The sequence below is a fragment of the Tinamus guttatus genome, unplaced genomic scaffold (genome assembly GCF_059628265.1).
Source record: "Tinamus guttatus ecotype Peru unplaced genomic scaffold, ASM5962826v1 Tinamus_guttatus_pri_ptg000240l, whole genome shotgun sequence".
NCBI classification, from domain to species: domain Eukaryota; kingdom Metazoa; phylum Chordata; class Aves; order Tinamiformes; family Tinamidae; genus Tinamus; species Tinamus guttatus.
In genome coordinates, this window is record NW_028288774.1 from 6805700 (window position 1) to 6822794 (window position 17095).

Here is a 17095-nt window from a genome sequence, read left to right on the forward strand (position 1 = left end):
TTAATGAAGTGACCCAGTAAGTAGACATTTGTCAGAACTGTGTAGATTTGAAAACAATTGATTTGACAACCTGAGAGTAGATGGACTGTGTGTGGTATCACACAAACATGTTAAGTGGCAGATAAATTATTTCCTGATGTAACCTAGGGCAGCCGTGATTCTATGGATGGGAAAATACTAGTATGTAGTATCCATCTGTAAAGCCATATGGTTAAATCTATAAAACATTTCAGGTTACCATTCTTCAATAGATTAAGAACTTTAAATGCAGAAGAGAGGCAGGTATTTTTTCTTTTCTTTCCATTAGTTTTCACAGGTGTTTGAGGGTAAGCATATATATGTGCAAGTGTTTATGTATGCTAAGCATTTTCTCTGAAGTCAAGCTAGGTTAAAGGCTAAATTGTGAGTCAGTTCTATGTTCCAGTCTCATATCCTGCCTCATAGTCTTACTGCACAGTTAATAGAAGATATTTCAAAGGAGAAGTGTAGAAACTTTTCAGTAAAAAGACTGGATTACAATTTTATAAGTATTTTATGTCAGAACATCCTAAGCTATCTTACAAAGATTTTAAAACTCCAGTGTTTCCCTTTTAATGAATATGAAGTCCAGTCTCACTGTTATCCCTATCAAGCCCAAGATTCATATCTGCATTTTCTGAAAAGGAACTTTTTTAAAGCTGCTTACTCATAGAGCAAGTTAGGTTCAGAGTATCAGATTATGGAGATTAATTTAAGCAACGAGATCCTTACAGGAAACTCTTGGTATTATTGGAGCACATTGATACTCCATCCACATGAACATATTATGTTAGCAGGATGTAGAATATTATTTCCCATTACTCTTGGTAATAGGGATTTCCAAGAGCTAAGAGATATTTGTGAACTGTAGGTGCAGGAAGTGGACAAAGGTCATGTTCCCCATTTCCCCTCTATGGCAACTTTTTTCTATCCTGTTTCCAAAGGAACAGACAAAATGAAGATCTGTATCTCCAGAGAGAGGTCACAAATCTCTCTCCCTTGAGTCTCGCAGAGGGACTTGAACGTTATGAGGAAAGATTTAGTGAACTGGGCCTGTTTGGCCTGGAGAAGATTGAGAGGGGATCTGATCAATATGTACATATACCTGAAGGGAGAATGTAAAGAGGATGGGGCCAAACTCTTCTCGGTGGTGGCCAGTGACAGGACAAGGGGTAATGGGTGCAAGTTGAAACACAGCAAGTTCCATCTCTATGCGAGGAAGAACTTATATACTGTGGGGGTGATGGCCCTGGAACAGGCTGCCCAGAGAGGTTGTGGAGTCTCCTTCTCTGCAGATCTTCAGACCCTGCCTGGATGCCACCTTGTGCCATGTGCTCTAGTTGTCCCTGCTGAAACAGTGGGGTTGGACTAGATCTTTAGAGGTCCTTTCCAACCTCAACCATTCTGTGATATGTCAAAGCAGTAGAAAAGTCTCAGATTGACTACCATTTTTCAGAGAGGAAGGATCATTTTGGAAAGCAAAAGGTAAAATGTGTCACTTTATTGAGTTGGGAACAATGTAACCCATCTACTACATGATCTAGACAGTAGTAAAGGTGGATGGAACTATACATTTCCATCTGCTCTTGAGTTGCTTTTGAGTTGTCCATATATATGGACATATATATGGACAACTCAATCCGCTTTGGAGTTTTCCATATATAACAGCTTCAGTTACTATTGCTGCTTATATAATTGAATCCATAAGAAAATGCTGAAAATCTAATAACTATATACTGCTTTTTTGTACATTTGTTCTTTTATTGACTGAAAAGTCTATCAATGTCAATCAGAAAGCACTGTGTATCTGCTAATAATTTTAGATACCTAATGTTTGTTTAGGTCCTGTTTGAAAATGTGAAAACTACATATTCCTGAAAGCTGAAGTGTTCTTTTTTTTTTTTTTTTTTCCTTGTTAAATATATTTTCACATAAACATAATTTTAATAATACTGAGAAACTTCTTAAATTCATTCTGTATATTAGTGGGACCTGCCATGCTCCCACCCACTTTGTTGGTCCTGGTTGTGTTCTTGGGTTTTACACTGAGTTAAACATCTCTGAGAAGATTGAAATACTATGTGGTCACAAAACTTTAATCTTTTGTTTGTTTATTTTTAGAATCCAAAATGATTGAAAAGCATGGAGGATACAAATTCAATGCTCCAGTTGTGCCAACTTCATTTAATTTTGGAGGCCCTGCCCCAGGAATGAATTGAATTATCACTTTTCCTGCTACTGTGTGATTGTAGTGAAGAGCTTGTGTTCCTCCCAATAGTGGTTCCAGAACTGGTTCATGTTATCTACAGCTCACTCTAAACTAATTGATAAATAGATTGGACAAAAGCCCCAGAAGTGGGACCTGATCATGCAACCTAATACTGGAAAGCAAACCAGAGTTGTTTTTTTTTTTAAGATAGGAAGAATCTGAATTTAAAGCTTCAAATGACACACTTTGGAAATCTGAAATCAAGAGGGGATGTCATGAAGGCAGCTTTTCTTTTTCTGAGGAAAAAGATAGGCATGGGCTGCAGGACTATTTAAAATGTCTCATTTACAGTACAAGCTAGAAGGCAGACTTAATTTTTACACCTGTGGCATATAAGTATTGGCCCAATTTATTTCCCTTTTCTCCCTTCCTATTGGGTGTCTATTCTTTTAATGTAAATAAGATAAGGTAATCAGATAGCCTTACTTAATCTTCATTGTTTCCATTTATCCAGATTGTTCATATGTAGAATATTGGACACTTAATGTAGCACTACATAACTGAGAAATCTGTAAATGAATTAGCACTTTCATATTGAAACAAGCCTGCTAGCCTATGTACAAAAATAGCAAAATGTTTGCTGTTTATTAAAAAAAAAAAAAAGGGATGTATTGGGGAAAATAATTTCAAGTTATTAATTTAAAATTAACTAGCAGTTTTGTACTTGGTGACTTTGTGGTGCAGTCACCTCTGGTTGTGACTTGAATTCGGTTCTGTAAAAAGGGGTTAGTGATATTTCATTGCTGCTAAAGGAAAAAAAAACAAATAGCAATTCCCTCTGTCTCATTTCTTTTTCTTAAAGATCTCATTGTACAAGTGGAGATTTGGATACGAACATTTGTTGTAAGCACTGAGAAAGTTTTACCTTCTTTGAAGCATGTAAATTAGATTAAATTCTGCTCTTAAAGGAGTTTCGAAGTATTGTAAGTTTGATTGTGAAGTATGTAGATGAAACATCTATATATGCAATCTACTTTAAAAAAGCCCTTAATTTGGCTAACCCAGGCTTGATCTATGAATGCAAGGTTTCTTCCCAACTTCACAGAACAATTTTTTTGTTTTGTTTTTGTTTACCCTTGCACCTTGTTCTGAAGGTGCACTACTCTTGCATTTCATTCCCCCTCTTTTTGCACTCCCAGCATTTAGTGTATGCTATTTTCTGCCTGATCCAGACAGTGTATTTGAAGTTTTGCCAATTTTTCATATTTGAAGCCACCATTTTCTTCCTTGAAAATTGCTATAGTAACTAGTATTTTAGCTAGAGAGGCAAAATACAGTTCCCTCTGGGACCACTATGAAAACCACTGTATGAAGAAGCCAGCAGGGAGATGCTGTGAATGGGTTGGCGTAAGTGCCCCCTTTTTCTTTTCTGAAAGTATAAATCCATAGGTTTTTGATCTTGCCTTGAGATCATTGGTGTCAGGTCTTTTAAATCAATTTTTTTTTCTTTTGGCTGTTTTTATATAAAAAAAAAATGTCACCTGCTGTTACAATTGATATTAAACAAGCTACCTTAATTTAATGTAAGCCTCCAAAATTTAAATACAGGTTAAAAATAAACTGAGTTTATATCTGTAAAAAATGAAATGCACATATATATATTATGATACTCAAATGCAGTCTTCAGAAAATTGGTTTGTGTGGTGTGTTTTTTTGCATCAGCAGAGTAGCAGGAATGTGTGGTTCGGAGTTTCCTTGATGAGTTGTCCAGCACAATTCCCAGCCTTCCATTTGTTATGCAGTTCCTAGTGCTTCTCTAGGCAAATACAACATGTTTTTCCTGTCACTCCTGTCTGGACTGCCTTTCTTAGGCGAGTACGTCTCCCTGCGCACAGTCTGAGTGCGATAGACTGAGCCGGGACTGTAACTGCCATGCTGTCCTACCTGAATACCAAAGGGATCCTTCAAAGCAAATAGATGGGTAGTGTACCTGATGTGAAAAAGCGTTAAAAACTAGCCTTCAATCTGAGTATCCATTATAGTAGTGGTATGAGAACCACAATAGTACTTTTCAATCGTTAGCTGACTTAGCCACATACATGCAGCAGAACATTTTTTCAATATGTAACTCATGAGCATGTAGATGTGTGTTCTGGCCTCAAGATAATCTCTAGACAAGGTTTTATTTTTGTAGAAAAAGGTGACATACGTACAGCATGCATTTTCTTGTGCATTCCTTGACCTTGGAAAGCACCCAGTTTTACATAAATCATTTCTGATCATCTCCTTGTTGCATAACTGCTTATCTTGTTATGCGTCCCAAAAAAATTAAGATAACTTAAGACAACTTTTGCCTCGTCATAAAAGATACAACAGAGCAGTAGAGAAGGCTGTACATAATAAACAGATGGGGGGGGGGAAGAGAGAGAAAATAAACAATTTAGTGCCATGGTCATTCTGAAACAGTTATATTTTTCAAGTCACCAGGCAAGGAAAAATTTTATCTTGGTGTGAGAGGAATAGACTTACTTCAAGGGTGCTTTTATGTGTCGCTAGACTGGTTAACAAGGAGCATCTTTTTTAAGAATGGAATTAGAACTTTGCTTTCCTTTGCTCCAAGACATGTATTTACATAAATTGCAAAACAATTTTGCATTGTTGTTGGTGGTAATAGTGCATTTTGTGATGCAATATATCAGTTTCAGTGATGCACTTATGTCAAACTTAGAACTGATCTTCCTCCTGGAACTTGCATTTATCCGATTCCATTTTTCAAGGATAATGCACCTCTAAAGGAAGAGTTGGGAAATTAAAAGCCTCTGTTTTTTCTATTATGGAAGATCTCCTTGGATTAATAAACATCTGAAGCAAATCCTTATCTTCACTTATTTCAGTGTGTTGTTTGAATGTAGCTGTATTCTTACAGTACACGGGATTCCTGTTCTACTTACTTAACTCCTAAGATTTGTACTTCCAAGTATTTCTTCAAGGAGAGATTTTTCAGCAGAACCAGAGCTCTCTTAATTGCAATAATAAGTGTTAAATACAAAAGTCTAATGTTATAACTTTTTTAATGTTGGTGTAAGATTAGTATTTTGCTCCCAAGTACTTCGAAAGATCTTAATAGGGTAGTACTAATTGAAATGTCAATTTGGTGTAATACAGCAAAGCTGTGTGCAAATCTATTGTAACTAACCTAGAATTACTTCTGCAAGATTCAAGATGCCTGTAGTGGATTAATTACAGAATATCTGACTGTAAACATGTAGGTTTAAAATAATAATAATAATAATACAACTTAATCCATAAAACTTACTACCAGGTATCAAGAGATCAAGTACTGGGCACTTAAAAAAAAAAAAAAAAAAAAAAAAAAAAAAAAAAAGCAGAACTGCTCTTTCTGTGACTGAGTATCAGGTCTGGGGAGTTATAAACATTGCTGTCTTCTCAGTTATCTTCATTATTGCATGCTTCTGTCACATTCCCTCTCAGTCCTGCCTCACGCATTTTCTCTGTTGCTATCCTGTGCCTGAACGTCCCCTTTAACTCCTCTGAGATGTCGCTCAGAAAGGGTGAACGGTTTATAGTGGGGCCCCTCTGTGACATAAGTATAAACACCCTGATAAATGACTCCTTCCTTCTGCTGGAGTCTTGGCACCTGGATTGATGCTCAGGGACAAACCCAGTCATTCTGCGGGGAATCTGCAGAACAAGGTATCCAAGGTGCCGGCTCCGTAGTAGATGTGTAAGAATCACCTAAGGAATGACTGATGTTATATCTAGCTCAGTATTAGTTGTAGACCCATTTGTCTATGTACAAATTTTGATTTAACAGCTTTTGTTCAGACATGCTGGTGGAAAAAGGTCTTCCCAGTCTCTCTTGACTTGGTTCTTTTCTTTGCTATATGACCACCAGCATTTTCTGACTGGATGAATTTCTGAAAAATTTATGCAGCAGTGAGCATTTTTTTAATAAATCAAAATTCATCACAGAAACCACTTTAGTTTTGCATTTGTTCAATCTCAAAAAAAAAAAAAAGAAACTTTAAAAAAAAAGAGATTGAGCTTGGAGGCTCCATGTGTTATACTGCTACGGACTGTAGAAACAAGAGACTTGAAATCCTTGAGCCTCATTTTTCCCTTCCCCTAATTCTAGTGGTACCTTCCAAGGATGTTCAACCACACACCTTAAAAAAGGTTCATTTGTCTGCTATTGTATAGACCAGTTGTAAAGTACTCTGCAATCAAGGAGTGGTATTTAACTTAGTCATAGGCTTGCATAGCCTTTGCTTTTTACAGCCACACATTCTCAAAGGCTGACAAAAGAAATGGAAAAAGCAGCTCGAACGCGAAACTGAGCAGAAAGGTCATGGATACAAGCTGCAATCCCTCCTGCGGAACCAGGGTGACAATGCCGCCGACAGCAGTCCTGGTACTGCTTGAATTAAAGGCACGGCTCTAATTTGTATTTCGTGTGCAAGTTGCTTGTAAAGAAAACCCAAACCTACAGAAGGAAAATGGCTCACTGTAATTGTTCCTGTGCTTAAAGGTTGCTCAGGACTGATCTGTTTTTGTCCTTCTCTACACTTTCCAGGAGTTAAAACTGGTCTTCTAGAGTTTGCAGCAAGAAATCCTAAACCTGTTATGTTCACACAGCTCCTCCGTAGCATATTACTAGGTCGGTGTTTGCCGCTCACATTAATTGTGCTTAACCATGGCATTTTTCTTCTATGGAAACACCTACTGAAAAAAATTCTCATACTCTCTAGTTGGTCCAAATCAAGTGAGGACAAACGTCTGTTCAAGCGCTGCTTTAAAAACGTAGCCCTTATCTGCACGGAGCCAGCTGAAGCGGTGGCGGCAGATAACACGCCGGTGGCAACCGGAGCCACGGGCGGCCCCCGCCTCAGCCCGCGCCCCTCGCGGGGCGGCCGTGCTGGTCCCCCGCAGGGCGCCGCGGAGCAGGAGCCCCGCAGGGAAGCCCTGCGGCACTCCCCTTCTCTCCTCGCCGCTGCGGCCCGAGAGCCCGCGGCGGCCCCAGCACGGCAGCCATCGCCGCCGCCGGCTCTCTCCCCGGAGGAGGAAATGGCGCCCCACTCCTTCGCTGACGCACGAGCGCCTTACCCCCGCGGTACAAAATGGCGTCCGCAGCAGCCCCGAACCCAGCATAGCCGGCCCGTGGGGCGGGGCCCCAGGCGCTTGGCCAATGGGCATCGGCGCGGGGCCTGGAGGCGGCCAATGGCGGGCCACGGCGGTGACGCGAGGCGCGGAGCGGCCAATGCGCGCGCGGCGGAGAGCTGGGTGCGGGGCCCGCCCGCGCGGCTCGGGGCGGCGCTGGAGCGGGCGGGCGCTGAGGCGGCCGTTTCCTGTCCTGGTGCATGGTGGTCGGACGGAGGAATTGTTGGAAAATTTCTCGGCGAGGTTAGTATATAAATGTGTTTTTACCCAGTGTGCCTTATTCTAACCACCGCCATCTCCGGCTGGGGCCGCCCGCGCGCCCGCCGCGCCCGCCTCGCCCCGCGCGGCGGGAGGCGGCCAGGGCCCGCGTGCGAGCGGCGGGGGCCGCGGCGCTGCGCCGGCACCGACTGACACCAATAAAGCCGCGGCCGCCCGCCCGCCTTCCCGCCCGCCGCCGCGCGGCCCGGCCTCTCCCGCCCCTCTGCCGCCCGCGGCCGCCGCCGCGGGGAGCCCCGCGCGGCCCCGGCGCCCCTTCCCCGCCCGGGGGCCCCGCGCGGCCGTGGCGCGGGGGCGTCCGTTAGGCTGCGTCACGGGGGGGCTCGGGCGGGGCGGGGGGGGGGCACTCGCTGACGGGAAGGCCTCCTCCCCGCCCCCATCCTTTTTATTACTATTACTTGGTTTTTATTTTCGTCTGAAAGCTCCCTTTTTTTTCGAGAAGGCTAAACTCGCCAAGGGAAAATACGTAAAATCCCGCCCTGCCGGAGTACCGGGCTGCTTCGCCCTAACGGAGGTGCCCGGTACAAGGCGCCCAGGGGCCTCGCCGTGGGGCGCGCACTGTAGCGGCGCCCGGCCCGGGGGCGGCCGGGGCTGCCCGGCCCTCCGGGCCCCGAAACGCTCGAGGTGATTCATAACCTGCTCCCTCCTGCCGTCTCCTCTCTGGAAAGCTTCCCTACCCTGGAACTTTTGGTAGAATAAAAATAGCTTGAAGATGCTCACCTGGAACAATGACTTAAAGATTATTCCCCCCCCCCCCCTTTTTTTTTTAATAAGTTCTTACTTATGGATGTTTATCAAAAAAAATGGTGTACTTTCTTGCAAGTTAAATTTTCTTCTAAAAAATGCAGTGTGGTGACTATGCTTGTGTATAAAATTTTGCAACGGTTTGTTTTGAATGGACAAATGACCAAAGGCTTAGTTTTGCCCTTGTGTACACAGTGATACTAGTACTTTTAACACAACATTCCTGTTTCCAGTGTTACAGAAGCTCCAGTCTTTCAAACAAACCGTTCTCCATCAAAATTTTCTCAAAATTTTCTCTGGATATTTTAAATCTGTAGTGCTTCAGAGGACTATATACCAGACCAGACATTTATCCAAGACTTGACTTGAAACAGTTTCAAGTGGATAGCACCTGGAAAAGGAAGTGGTTTTGTCCTAATGAGTACTTTTTTTTTTTTTCTCCAAGAGTGGGAGCCTGGGTGTAGTGTATTTTGTGTTTATGTAAGTACTTGCCATGCAATTTTAGAATGACAGTGTACAATATAACCATCTTGTATGGCTTATTATTTAATATTTAATGGGTTAAAGCCTTGATCTTTCAAGACATTTGTATGTCTGAAGCTATTTATCTGAATCACTAAAGAAATAAAACTCAGGAGTATGTAGTCAAATAGCATTTGATTGTCTTGGTAATAGGTTGCAATGTAAGATAAGTAAATAGATATATTCAAAGTTGATAGCATAATTTACATAATTTATGTATGATTTACATAATTTATGTATGTCACCTTTATAGTAATAGAGTAACATTTCTAGTGTTCAATCTATGCAAGATTTACCTTGCTTTACCTGGTCAAGCTCAAACAAAGGAAATGCTTAAGCAAGGGTAGAAATTTACTTAACTGAAAAGTCATGCAGACTTCACTGTGTGTCTTCATGCTTGTGTAACATGAATACTTAAGTATCAAAATATTTTTGCCATGAGGTGGCATTCCCTTTTCAGAGATAATAAAAGGATGACTATTCTCTCATAATAGATGCCTGAATTAAGCTACATTTGTTTTTTTTTTTTTTTTTCTGGGTTATTTCAAATCGTGAGCTACTTCAGTTTGTCTGGTCCTTGTTGCCCTGTGTTCTGCTGTCCTCTGCCAGGCAGGAGAAGGGAACTGATGGGAGCGGGAGCAGTGAGCGCGGTCTGAACAGCTGCTGCTGCCCAGGCTGCTTCAGCCACGTTATGGCCCCTGTGCTCCCTCTGGGCTGGTGTCCCAAGGGACGTGGTTCTCATGCACAGGGGTGAGGGTGCATGAGCTAAGCTTGGTGGGGGTCATGGTATGTGCCTGGGCACCCTCTTTTCTGAGCCTTCCTTAAAATGTCAAACCTACATCTGTACTTGGCAGGGCTGAATTTATTGGATGTTTGGGAAAGATATCTGCAAGCATCAGAATGATTTGCCTTCATCCTGTTTTTGAGAATCTTCGTTCAAGTCAGTAGCCTGAAGTAAGCAGCAGCAAATACTAAAGGGAGTTGGGATGTACACAGTAATGTGCCTAAGCCTGTGCAAGGTTTGGGAGGAATGCATCACAGGTAGCAGCCAAACTAATGCTTTTTATTGAAAAAACTGTTTGTCCTAGTCCTTGTAAACATATGCTGCATTGGTGAGGGAGTGCAGCAGCTGGTCACCTGGATCCACAAAGCAATTTAGTAACAAAGACTCATAGCAAGGACCTCGTGGGTATTAAACAGATGAGAAAAGATCCTGTACTGGTTCAGTTGGACCAACTGGTTTCTTGAAAGGAGAGGTGTCCTTATACACCATTAATGCTTTTTGTTGTTAGCTTTTTAATGAACAAATAGCTCTGAAATAAGATTCAGTTAGTTTTAGTATTCACTAAATTTGGAATGTTATTGCAGGCTTCATGTAATGGTTTCTTAGGATGTATGTTGTTTCCCTTAAAGCTGAAAATAAAACAGTTTTGATGTGGGCTGCTTCCCCCAGTATAACTGGGTTTTATTTACAGTGTGGCATATTGATCTTTCCTTGCTGTCACATGCAAGTCTTGGCCTTGGTATTTTGGGTTAAAACACACTCAGCATAGGTGGAGTCTTGAGGAACATTGTTATTAAGTTCTGAGTCTTTAATTGGTATGTGTGACATTAATTTTGTTTTCCAAAGCTTAGGGCTCTGCTGAATTTGGATGAGTTTCCACACACAAAGCAACAGGCACATTCCTGATAATCAGGGTATCCCAGGCCAGCCTTTGCTTGCCTTTCTTTGCCACTGGCTTTTGTCTTGTGCTGTTGTATCATTCTTCCACATTTCTGAAGTTTATCTGCGTCCTTTTCTGCTCTTTCCCCATTCCTATCTGACCCTTTCTTTTTCTCCTTCTATGCTGGAAGGAAATGTGTAGACCTGAGAACTTTGAGATGAGTACCCTGTTTCTGTCCCCAGTGGCAGAAGGATGCCAACGTACTGAGGAGAGGTTTTTGCTCAGCTTATTAGTTCCTGTGATAATGATGCTCACAGATGGGTTCTCTTCTGGAATATGATAATTTGGCCCTGAAACATGAGTTTCCTTAAACTGAGATGTGTATGAGTATTGTTCTGAGGGTCGAGCAAGAAGATATGGGGGAAGTGCCTGTCTCTGCACATTGTATTTCCAAGCTGGGGAGGGGGACATGGGCAGATGTGTGCCCCTCGTGGCACAATGTCGGCGGGCTCCTGGAAAAGGATTTAGATACAAAGGAATTGAAGATAATTCAGAAGACTACCATGAAGAATTTTTGGAATCCCATATTTCAGAAAGTCTTCCAAAATCCCTTGCAAGTCTGTGGCTCAGGAAACCGTGCTGGTTATTAGGATAGTTACCTAGAAGCAGCACTGTTTTAATAGTGCCACCTAAGACATTTATTATATGATCATTGAACTAAGCATTTAATGGTGAGGTGCTCGTGCCAGAGCTGTACCACGAGTTTAGTTAATTTTCTGTCAGCGCTGGCAATTAATGTAGTGATAGAACTACTCTGATCTGCGTTCATTAACCAGTAATTTTTTTGCTTTGCAATATGTTCAAAAAAGGTGTGAAGTAAGTAGTCTAATTTTGGGATCGACCCGAATCTTCTCCACATGTGTAGGATATCTCTGTAGGTGGGTGGTGTTCTGATCTGCCGGTGTTCTCTTAAATCTTTTCTGTTTGAAAATTGTAGCATTATCAGCACTGCCACAATGTAAAACTACTTGTAAATGTGTTATGTTGTATTGGTAAGAATGAGGACTTGTAATGCTATTTTTTTTTGTGTGTGCTAGTTATTCCTGTTATTTTGATATTTTTCCTGTTATTGTGATAAAATGCAAGCACTGAGCACCATGGTTGTACATTTGCACAGCACATACGCTTGTACTGTGCAGTGCTTGTATATTTATACTCCATGGATGTGATTGACAATGTAAACTGAATATGTGTTGAAGTCTTCACAACTGGATCACAGTAATTTTGGGGGCTTAAATGCAGCTACACAGAAGTCAAGAGTTGCATATAGTTAGTTTATAATAGTAGGTTATAGTACAGATAATTTTGATATTGCATTTATGTTGCTTGTTAATAGGTATCACAGACTGTGATAGTAAATTTGTCTTGAACTGCATCCTCATCCAGGTGCATCTTTTGCAGAACAGAAGGGTTAAAATACTGCAAAAAGAGTATGGAGTCCAGAGTTTAACTGCAAGCCTCTGCTTTGTGTGACAGGAGTCTTATTAGGCTAGCTGTGTGTGAGAGTACCGTGCCTATGCTCTTGGCAGTGTTGTCTGTCCTGACGAGGTTCCTCTTCAGGATGATTTCTAATTTGCTACACTTCCTTGCTATTCAAAAAAAAAAAAAATCTGTAATATATTTGCAAACTGCATATCTCTGCCTTCTTTAATAACCAGTCTGTATGAACCCAACTGTAGCTACCAGGTTCTTCAGTAGAGGCCTTTGTTTTGGATTTCAGCCTAATTTCCATCTTACACAGTGGGTAATTGGTGTAATGTGATGGACTTTGTGAGACCTAGAAAAAAATGTAGTAAAAAGCATTAGAGTTATAGAGCAAAGCACTTAGAAGTTGGGCGATGCCTAACAATAAGTAGTTTGTTTTGTATATTGACAAAAAGTGAACCTCACCTCCTTGAGTTAGTAGTGCAAAATCCATATCTCAGTGCACTGGTAGAATGCTGAAAGAGGTTAAGGGCTGTTGGAGGAGAAAGAAATCCTTGTCTCATCCTGAAGCATTTGAGCAAAGCACATGATCTGGATTTCATTTCTGATCTCGCTACAGATTTGTAGTGTAATAACAGGAGAGATTGTTGTACATGTGTATATAGGAACAGAAGTAAAGTTTGAGAGAGCCTTAGTTGTGCTGTGTCTCTGTACCTAAGCTTGCAGCTGTCAAATGATTTTGTGCAATTGGTCAGTCATACCTAGGTAGAACACAAGCTATTTCGCTGCAAGTCAGGAAATTCTCAGTTGTCATTTTCTGCATGGAGATCTGGGAGGCTGTAGTGCATATTAGTTGTAAATTGGTGTGTAATTAGCCAGAATGTTAACTATAGGTACTAATTTTGATTCTTCACAAATATTTGTTCCTGAAGCTCCCTTCGGGAAATTACTGCGTTGATATTTGCAGTCTTACCAGTTATTAAGGACTGTAGAGCAGCCCATATCTAATTCAGAAAAGCACCTAATTGCTTTAGTGTGCAGACATGCTTTGCACTAGTTCTGGGATACAGTTTTGTCAAATATAAGGAATGCAATTTTATAAAAATCTCCAGTGAAAAATTCATCAATATTATAGAGAAAGTATTATAGGATTGTGTGTCATTTGCCATTTTACTTTTTAATTGTTTTTATTTGTTGTTTGTATAAGTTTTATATATTTACTATATTTTTGTACATTAGAAGAAGTATGTTTTAAATAAATAATATTTATTTTCAAACAAGATGTTATGGATATTATTTCAAACTTCTCAGTGCTGTCTATGCCACAAGAGAGAACAGAGGTTTGCTGAATGTGTTCAGTAGTTTTTTTCCTGACTTTTCCCATATTTTTCTTCTTGAACATGCTAGATTTTATTTTTACTGTGCATAGAGTTATTGCAACTTTTCTTCTATGGCGTCCATTGCAAACTGTATTTCCTATTAAACATCTTTTGAAGTGTCATCTCTTTTTTTCCCCTCTAAGTTGCTTCTGCTGCTGTTGCTACACTTCTTTGTCCAGCAAAAAAAAAAAAAAAAAAAAGGAATGGTTATTTTTGAAATGTCAGTTATTTTTCATCTGTTACTTACCATGTTTTCCACTGTGCAGGCTGCCCCATGCTGTCTTCTCAGCTGCCCGAGTTCCCAAGTGCCCAGAATTTCCATTTCTGTTGCACTACAGTGGGCCCTCTGCTAGCTCTTGGCTTTTCTTTTTTTTTAACTCCCTAAATCGCAGCTGCTGTTCCAGGATTGCTCAGTTTCCAGTTTTCTGCTGTCACTCCTCTGTTTCCAGCAGCTATCTCTAGTCTGTCTAAAAGCTTCTCTGCTAACAAATCACCCTTTTTTTTTTTTTTTTCCTTTTTTTCTCCCCAAAAACACAACAGCACCTAAAAGACTCTGCTGTTTGCTTGAGTATTGGTTGAAGGAAGAATACAAGTAGTGCTCTGTAGACAGGCAACTTCATGAAAGCTCCTGCCTTTTCCCCCCTCCCAAGGTTTCTGAGTGTTCAGAACCTAACAGCATGTTTGATTTTACAGGATTTTTATGGGAAGCGATTTTTTTTTTCAATATACAGTTGTACCTATGAGGCCTAGCGAGTGGCTTGTTTTGTCTATCGACGTTATCCTGGAGTTTCTGTGGAGCTTTTACATATATATTATATATATATATACACACACACATATATAAAATCCATAGGACTTATACCATAGGAATATTTTAGTGATGGATAGTGTCAAGATGCAGTACGTGCACATTACTATCCTCGTGAAAGTCTTCTCAAATATCATCAAGTTACTGCCTTTGAAAGTGGCACATTGTACACAAGCTATGAAGATCTGCGAAAGTTCACCAAGGGAAGCCTTAGGTTCTTGCTCCAGTGACCATAGATCTATTTGTCTTTTCTTTAGGACAGCACTTCACATCAACCGGAATAGACATGTATCAGTCCCACTGAACAGCTATGTAGGTGTCAGACCAGGCTTCATATGTTTTTCTAGAACAGCTGCTTTCAGCAGCTTTTTGACTTACAAGGTGCAATATTAGAAGTGGGTAAAGGAAATCTTTATTTCACAGTTTCTCACTGGCTAAACTCCTGGCAGACAGGTTTAAAGGGAAAACTCAGTGATGCAAATGCATGGAAATAAAAGTTGCGAGGTAGATTAGGAAAGGAAGTTGATGAGATCGGGGTTGGACGAAGCTGTGGAGAGAGAACTGTATAAACCAGTTAGCAGAAAAGGGAAGGATAAATTCAAGAATATGAGTTAAGGGAGAAGACCACAAGTTTGATCAAAGAGACAGGCTTTATAAAAGCAAAATGAATGAAGAAAAATATAACAGGCTGCTGGATTTGTAGAGTATGCAGTATCAAAATGATAAATAATCATAGGCTCATAGAAGAGCTTAAGTTGAAAGGGATCTACCAAGATCACTGAGCCTGACCCCAGCTCAGGGCAGCTCTAGTGAGACTAGGTTTGCCTAGGACTTTGTCCAGCTGACTCTTGGACACCTACAGGGATGGAGGTGCCATAAACTTTCTGGGTAGTCTGTTCCAGTGTTTGGCCACCCTCAAAGGCAAAAAAAAAAAAAAAAAAAAAAAAAGATAGTGCTGTAGAAGCGATTATTTGTAAAACATTTTCTCTGACCCAGTTTTGAGCAATATAGGCCTTGGATCTCTGCATCGTCTTCCTGATTTCTCAGAGCACTGCCTGCTTCAGCCTCTCCTGTCCGGTGAGGAGGACAGAGAGGGGCGGAGAGCCGTGGTTCCCGCTTTGGCTGAGCACCCTTTCCACGTGCGTGGCACTTACTGCGTTGCAGGGGAGCGGGCAAGGGCTGGGGCTTTGCATACAAGAGGCTCCCGGAGCCACTCTGCTGTAGCCTCTGCTGGGGGTGCACAGGTCTGGATGAGTCTGATCTCTTTCCTCCTGTTACCCCTGAGATATGTGTGCTGTTTTATATTGGTATCATGAAAAGGTCTGGTTACTTTGTGCATCATTATTTAAAGGAAACATCAAAGACTGTCTTAAAAGAAAGAGGAAGGATGGAATTATGTTTGGGAAGAGCTGTATAGGGCTGGCTGAAGAGAAGAACTGGTTCTTGGAGAACAAATGGATTTGGTGATAAGAAGCTAGTGAAAGGAAGGAGGGTTGCGAGGAAGATAGATCGGATGGGATGATGTCAGGAAGGAAAGAGTCAGGATTGGGAGAAGAGAGCAAAGCAGCCTCTGTCCCTGAGAGGACATGCTCATGCAGAGCCTAGGGTAAGGAAAGTGATGGACACAGCATGCAGTGAGTTACTCGTTTGCCACGCTACAGCAAGAAAACTAAACTGAAACAAATACTTTGGCTCCTCAGGTGCCTTTTTTTTTTCTTTTTTTTTCTTTTTGTTCCCTGAAATAGTCATTGACTCAATTTGTTCTGCTTTTGAGTATTTGGGGACTTTGCTGTTTTCCAGGAGTTGCCTATCTCCCTCTCTCTACTCCCCAATGTGGAGAGAAGAGGCATGAACTCTATAGAGGAAGGCCATTTTTCTCTTCTAAAGACATATAGCATATTAAAGAGGTAGGATTTTTAAAAGATACTTTGTCTAAGGGTGGGAATGCTCTAAAACATAGCTGAAGGCATTTGATTTCCAGTCCCTACTAGAATTGTTTCAAAACTTCAATTCCATTCAAAACCCATATAGCATTCCTTCTCCAATACATGAATCGGTCTAGCTAGGAAGTTCTCTTCCAGAGTCACTAATCAGGAGATGACAGAGCGAGGAGCTGAACTCAACATCTCTTATGTCTTAGTACTATTCCTTCTCCCTCAGGCTATAGTGTCTGAAAGAAGGCAGCTATTTCTCATCTTTGGATGTAAAGAAGTGTCTCACACTTGTTCTGTATTTTACCTTCTTTCCACTTAAACAGCATCTTCTCTTTGGTGCTCAAAGTTGTCCAAGGTTCAGGCTCTTTGTTTCAAACCTGTATCCTATCTCCTTAATGTTCCAATTAGGCATTATGTAAGATTTTAATCTTTGAAGACACATTTCTTACTCAGTTGTGTATTGATCACTAATGGTGGTTTTTGTTTGTTTGTTTTTCTTGCACAGTGTTCAAAGTAATATGTGAAAAGAATAGCCTTTATAAAGGAAACTTAAAACCTCCTTAAAGCTACTCCTTCCACTTTCCTTATTAAACTGTATGTATCCCATTAACCTAACAGTTAATCAAGTTGTCATTCCTATACATAGCAAAAAGAGTCCAGGCCTACTTTCAAAAGTAACATGGATACTTGGTATAACATCACAATAAAAGTTAGTCAGGCTTGTAAGTTAGTGATATGCTTGCCTTGTGCACCACACTGAGGTTTAGACTTACTTGAGATAAGGAAAATAACAGAGCTGCAGCAGCTCGCTGTGGCTTGACTTGCTCTGCTGAGACTGAGAGACTGCTCTAGCTGCCCACCACCTTCAGAAATGAAAT

The 17095-nt window shown here is 41.0% G+C and overlaps 2 protein-coding genes across 2 annotated transcripts in view; both read left to right on the top strand.

Annotated features, from left to right (window-relative positions):
* Positions 1-3053, top strand: part of IPO7 (importin 7) — a 31243-nt gene extending 28190 nt beyond the window's left edge. The window contains exon 25 of the mRNA XM_088525783.1: positions 2140-3053. Within this exon, the coding sequence (XP_088381909.1) occupies positions 2140-2237 (98 nt within the window). The 3' untranslated portion in view covers positions 2238-3053. The remainder of the gene's footprint in view (positions 1-2139) is intronic.
* A 4470-nt stretch (positions 3054-7523) lies between these two features.
* Positions 7524-17095, top strand: part of ZNF143 (zinc finger protein 143) — a 33455-nt gene continuing 23883 nt past the window's right edge. The window contains 1 exon segment of the mRNA XM_088525784.1: positions 7524-7648. The gene's annotated coding sequence lies outside the window, so the exon portion shown is untranslated.